At 38.4% G+C, this 6,138-nt stretch overlaps 1 protein-coding gene across 1 annotated transcript; it reads right to left on the bottom strand.

Annotated features, from left to right (window-relative positions):
* Positions 1–2,851: 2,851 nt before the first annotated feature.
* Positions 2,852–4,080, bottom strand: LOC103434522 (uncharacterized). Its single transcript, XM_008372891.4, has 2 exons — positions 3,332–4,080; positions 2,852–3,226 (listed from the first exon to the last, which is right to left on the bottom strand). The coding sequence occupies exons 1-2, from the start codon at positions 3,974–3,976 to the stop codon at positions 3,149–3,151; spliced, it is 723 nt and encodes a 240-aa protein (XP_008371113.3). The 5' UTR covers positions 3,977–4,080; the 3' UTR covers positions 2,852–3,148.
* Between the last annotated feature and the right edge of the window lie 2,058 nt (positions 4,081–6,138).

Here is a 6,138-nt window from a genome sequence, read left to right as displayed (position 1 = left end):
TTTACATATTTGCCCCTCCATTTATTACATAATTACATTTGAGTTCCCCGAGTATTTATACGAGATCTAAATACGGAGACCCTAAGTATGGTATAAACAACTCTGAAGGAATCTTCCTCAAAATATGCCATATTGACCTTGAAAATACCTAAAACGTCCAAAAACGTCAATATGGGAAAGCTGCGCGCTGTGCCATTATTTCATTGTCACGGTCAAAAGACATGGTAGAAAAATCTAAAACTTTGACACAATCATCTTGAAAGATCATGAACATCCTCCAATTGGAATCACTCGAAAATTCATCCATTTGGTCACTTTTTGCTTAAGAGGAAGTCGAATGTCTTACATTGAAAATACATAACGAAGTATCAAAGTTCACACAAAATAACCAATAGATTAACACTAAGTATAGGGTAAAATATATAGTATAATATTGACTTATCACAACCTTAAAATGAAATTAGTAAAAGAAACCTTTGGGAGGTTCCGAAGAAAGTTCTCAGATACTTGAAGAAGACACATCAGTATGTACTGTGTTACAGTCATGTTGATAACTTAAAATTGATTACACTGATGCTGATTGGGAGGTTGTGTAGATTATAGAATGTCTACCAGTGGCTACATTTTCATGTTTGTTGGAGGGGGCAATATCTTGGAGAAGTAAAAAGCAATAGGGCAGTGTTAACCATGGAATCAGAATCTATAGTATGTTTTGAAGCAATGAGACAAGGGAATTGGATGAAGGATTTGATCTATCACATGAAAATTGTAAGAAGTATAGAGAGACCAGTGAAGATTTTCTGTGATAACACTGCAGCAGTCTTCTTTGCAAAGAACAAGAAGAGGTCAGAGGCTTCGAAATTGATGGACATCAAATATTTGAAGGTGCAAGACAAAGTGAGGGGAGGAGTCATATAGATTGAACACATCAGTACTCATGACACGATTGCAGATCCATTAACTAAGCCCTGAATGTCATAGTCTTCAACAAACATGTCTTGAAAATGGGATTGCAGCCTTCACTGGATCATTATTAATGTGGGAGTAAGTTACTTAAGAATGAAAACCTTACTATTTTTTTTATATTACATGCTAAGAAATGTACTGAGTTGATTTGTTTCATCTATTATGCAATGCACAATTTCTGAACATGTTAATTATATGAAGTAAATCTTTGCAAGGTTAATATGAATGAGATATTCATGATATATTTGGACCAAAAATGTGGGAGTTTACATATTAGTATACTATTTTGATCCCAATTTATGTTTTCTCGATGACAATAGCTATAATATATTGTATGAGTATGTGACTATGGAAACTGATGCAAGAATTTGATATCATGGTTTCTTGAGTCCTGCAAGTATGATGTTTTGGTTAATTGTCGAAGTCGATTAGTTAAAGTAACTCAGTGATCACTTTTATCCAAGCAAATGCAATACTGTTGAGCATGTTTGATCTCACTCATGTGCGAGAATGTAGAGTTCCTTATGTGAGCTCATCAAACATTGTAAGAAGCATGAGCTAACTAAGATGAGTTATGATAACTATAGGACTTCACTAGGGTTATAATGTCTGGATATTAAATAACTATATTGGACGGAAATATCATTAATTAAGTATAATTTGAACTTAATAAGCAGATAATTGATAACAAACTGCAAGGCACTACCTCCTTAATTGGAGGAGGCAGTTGCCAAAAGATATAGACAAAAAGGTTCGTCCCTCCACTCGGTATAAATTGTGATTTTCCGTATAGAACACTTGCCCCTACAGGTTAGTATGCTTGTTCTTGTTTTGATTCTTAAAACTAACTGCAATAAACAATGCAGTGATTGTGCATTAGGGTTTACTCAAGCTGGTGTCATCATCATCCTGTTCCTGAGCAGTGAGAGAAATCCGAGCGACTTCATCGAGAATGACCATTTTTGTTCCGCAAGATAACAATGTCTGATCTAGCACGAAATCAATCAGATCCTCTATGTATCTTGGAGTTCTTCCAATCTAAATATTGGTGTACACCACAACTAATCACATTCCTAAAGAGGAAGCAATATCTACTTTTAGATATCTTCTAGAATTCTCCTGGCTTAGCACGAGGATTCTATCCTAAAAATGTCTCTCTCCCGACTGGTATAAATACACCCATCTAGAGTTTGTCTCTGGTAACACAATCATCGCACTCTAATTCTCTTACCCATTGCTTGAGTCTTATACTTGCTTACTAACTTTACTATCGGAGAACCTTTGACCAATACACCCTCGCATCTTAGGCTGTTGCTCACGGTTGTTTGCTGTTTTACATGTTACTTGGATTTTTGCCCCAACCACGGCAGTGCACTAATTTGGTTCCAACACCCAAATTGGCATTTTTCTTAAAATTTAAATATAAAAATATAGGTCTAAAATTTGCATTAAGAATGCTCTAAATCACAAAAATGATTTTAGATCACACTCGTTTGTTCTACTTTGTTGTCGTGGCTGTAATTTAAATTGATGAGTTTGCATGAGCTTTGTACGAAAAGCAAAGACTTCGCATTATTTCAGTTGAATTATTAAATTGTGTTTTTCTTTTTTTTCTTTTCAAACTTTGTAAATAAGAAAGTGAACATGTAGTGGTGGGATTTGTATGAAAAGCAAGACCGTCTGCATCAGCTTGGACGTTGATCCGACCCCTTTTCTTTTTCCAAAGGACAATAATGGAAGACTAACTTTATTTAAATATTTTTGTAGCAATTGTATGGTGAATGATAGTCCAGCACTTAAAAGGGCATTGTGTAGCTGCAAAACCATATGACTACAGAATAAGAGAACATAATTTATATCAAAATATAATTCAACATAAAAGAACTGAAATCCAAAACGAGACAGTATCACTTCCAAAATAACAATACATAACAGAACATAGTCCAAATCCAAAACCAAAGGTACAATAGATCTAGACAGGAACCTTCAAACAAAAGTCCTAGATTACATAACATCTAAAAAGTTTGAAACCCAAAACTACATAGGTCATTAATTACATTACATTACCAGGTAAGCAAAACAAAATATCATTCAGAAACAAACACAAACAAACACCTCGTAGAAAATTCAGACTGTTCATTCCATAATACTTGCAGTTGAAGTGCAAATAAAGTTGAGGTGTTCACGCTTCATTCTTATCAAGGAACACGGTGGTCAGAACCAAGTTTGACAGCAATGATACCCTCAGCAATTTGACACCCTACGTACAAGGTTTAGATCACACATTAGGTCGATTGCAAAATATGGACTCATAAAATTGAGAGAACAGTAAAAAAAAACGGGTGTGATTAGGTACTTTTCAGACCTCTTCCATGGTAAGATGGACCTCCTTCTCTTCAAGGGCACCGACATCCTTGACGTTGAACGTGTTGAGCATGGTTACGCTTGAAATGGTAGACATAGGCTTCACCTCCAGGTCATCCATAATCATATAAGTCACAACACCTTTCACATACCCTCCCTCGCCGGACGTTGTTCTTTCAGCAGCGGATCGATGGACAAAAGTCGCCGGTGAAGTTATGCTTGAACGGCAGTGCGGACAAGTGGCTTTAGGGTCGTCGGTTACAACGATTGGCCGGTTGCTGTAATTACAACAACAATTACGACAACCATAGATTGACTTTTCAGCAGAGGAGTCATCTATCGTCAGCATATGAAGGACATCAGCACCAACATCACTTGTTGCAGTTGCCTTAGGTTTCAGAAGGGATTCCTTGTTAAAGTGTGGTTGCATGTATGTGCTGCTTAGGCTTTCGACACTGCCATAAAGCTTGCCTAACGAGCCAACCATGCCATCTTTGGAGAGGAGGCGGATGACAGTGCCAAGAGGCAAAGACAGGATTGTGAGGAGAAAGTCCACAAAGTCTTTGCCAGCTTCAGCAAAGAGAACTCGTTTACCCTTTGTATCGATGAGGAGCTTCAAACAAACACTTGGATTGGAGGTTGCCATGTACACAGAGAGCTTTGAGTATATTTTTCAAGCAACGTAAGTTTAGTGCATCGTACTTGCAATAATGGATCTATTTATAGAATTTTAACCCTTCATTAAAAATACTTAGGCCACCAAAATGATTGATAAGTTTTAGTTGGTTTAGGGCTAGTTTGGTGTTATGTTTTTTCGAAAAAAATTTGTTTTTGTTGTGCAGTGAGAATAACCATCTCTAAAATAAAGTTATTGAGTGTTTGTTAAACTTTTGTTGTTGTTGTTGTTGTTTTGTTTTGGTGAAAGTGCTTTTAACAAAACAAAATAGTGTCTTAGTGTTTGATAAACTTTCATAAAAATGTTGTTAATATGTTTAATGACTAAAAAGGATGTGGTGTTGAATGTGATATAATAATTATCAAAGAGAATAATGCAGGGGTAAATATTGTAATTTTGTAAAATATGCATGGGTATACTTGCTATTTGAAATTTTCATTAAATGGGCACTGTTCACAATAACAACAACAACAACAACAAAGCCTTTTCCCACTAAGTGGGGTCGGCTATATGAATCCTAGAACGCCATTGCGCTCGGTTTTGTGTCATGTCCTCCGTTAGATCCAAGTACTCTAAGTCTTTTCTTAGAGTCTCTTCCAAAGTTTTCCTAGGTCTTCCTCTACCCCTTTGGCCCTGAACCTCTGTCCCGTAGTCACATCTTCGAACCGGAGCGTCAGTCGGCCTTCTTTGCCCATGTCCAAATCACCGGAACCGATTTTCTCTCATCTTTCCTTCAATTTCGGCTACTCCTACTTTACCTCGGATATCCTCATGCCCAATCTTATCCTTTCTCGTGTGCCCACACATCCCACGAAGCATCCTCATCTCCGCTACACCCATTTTGTGTACGTGTTGATGCTTCACCGTCCAACATTCGGTGCCATACAACATCGTTGGCCTTATTGTCGTCCTATAAAATTTTCCCTTGAGCTTCAGTGGCCTACGACGGTCACATAACACGCCGGATGCACTCTTACACTTCATCCATCCAGCTCGTATTCTATGGTTGAGATCTCCATCTAATTCTCCGTTCTCTTGCAAGATAGATCCTAGGCAGCAAAAACGGTCGCTTTTTGTGATCTTCGCTAGATTGCTCCGGTCATTAGTGTGGATAAGTATATAAATGAATAGAGATAGGAAAGCAAACACAAGATGTACGTGGTTCACCCAGATTGGCTACGTCCACGGAATAGAAGAGTTCTCATTAATTGTGAAGGGTTTACACAAGTACATAGGTTCAAGCTCTCCTTTAGTGAGTACAAGTGAATAATTTAGTACAAATGACATTAGGAAATATTGTGAGAGAATGATCTCGTAATCACGAAACTTCTAAGTATCGGAGTGTGGTATCGTCTTGACTTGCCTTATCTGTCTCATAGGTAGATGTGGCATCTTCTCTGGAAGTACTCTTCCTCCATCCAGGGGTGGTATCTTTAACTGGTGGAGATGCACAAGGTAATGTATCAATTTCACTTGAAGCTTACTTGTAGTTTCAGGCTTGGTCAAGCGCGATACAAACCATGTAGTAGGAGTCCCCCAAGTCGCCGAGCTAGGGGATCTGCTGAAAGAGGTGACAGACAAGGTAAGCAATCAGAGCTCCGGCTGATTGTTCACCTTCTCCCCATCTTGCAGCAGCATGAAGGATAAAGAGAAGAAAAATGAGAAGAGATGATATGGGATACTTTTGCTTTTGAAGAAGTAACTTTCCACAGGCTTATTCTTGAACTGAGCTGGAGGGTTTTCTGGTTTCCTCCAGAGCCGACTGAAGAATTTGAGGGTCAAAACAAGTCCATCAAATCTAGAGTACGTTCGACCCTGCTGATATGGGATACTTTTGCTTTTGACAGAGTAATGGATGTATCGGCACGTGTGCTGTTACGCTTGTCTCCACATGCTTCCTTGTATCCTTCGCACTTGCCCTATCTGTTCCTCAAGCAGATGCGGTATCTTCCCTGGAAACATAAGATGTTGAAGATGAGTACTCGAGAGCAATGCCAGGTAAGTAATCAGGTAAGGGGTTCCAGGCAGTCAGTTCCTGGCTGGAAGCTTGATTCCAAGTGCTGACTGATTGCTCTCTTTCTCCTTGTCTTGCAGGTACAAACAAGGCCAAAGGAAAAGACAGGGAAAAAGCA

Source organism: Malus domestica, chromosome 01, assembly GCF_042453785.1.
Source record: "Malus domestica chromosome 01, GDT2T_hap1".
Classification (NCBI taxonomy): Eukaryota; Viridiplantae; Streptophyta; class Magnoliopsida; order Rosales; family Rosaceae; genus Malus; species Malus domestica.
This window is presented reverse-complemented; position numbering and strand designations above follow the sequence as displayed.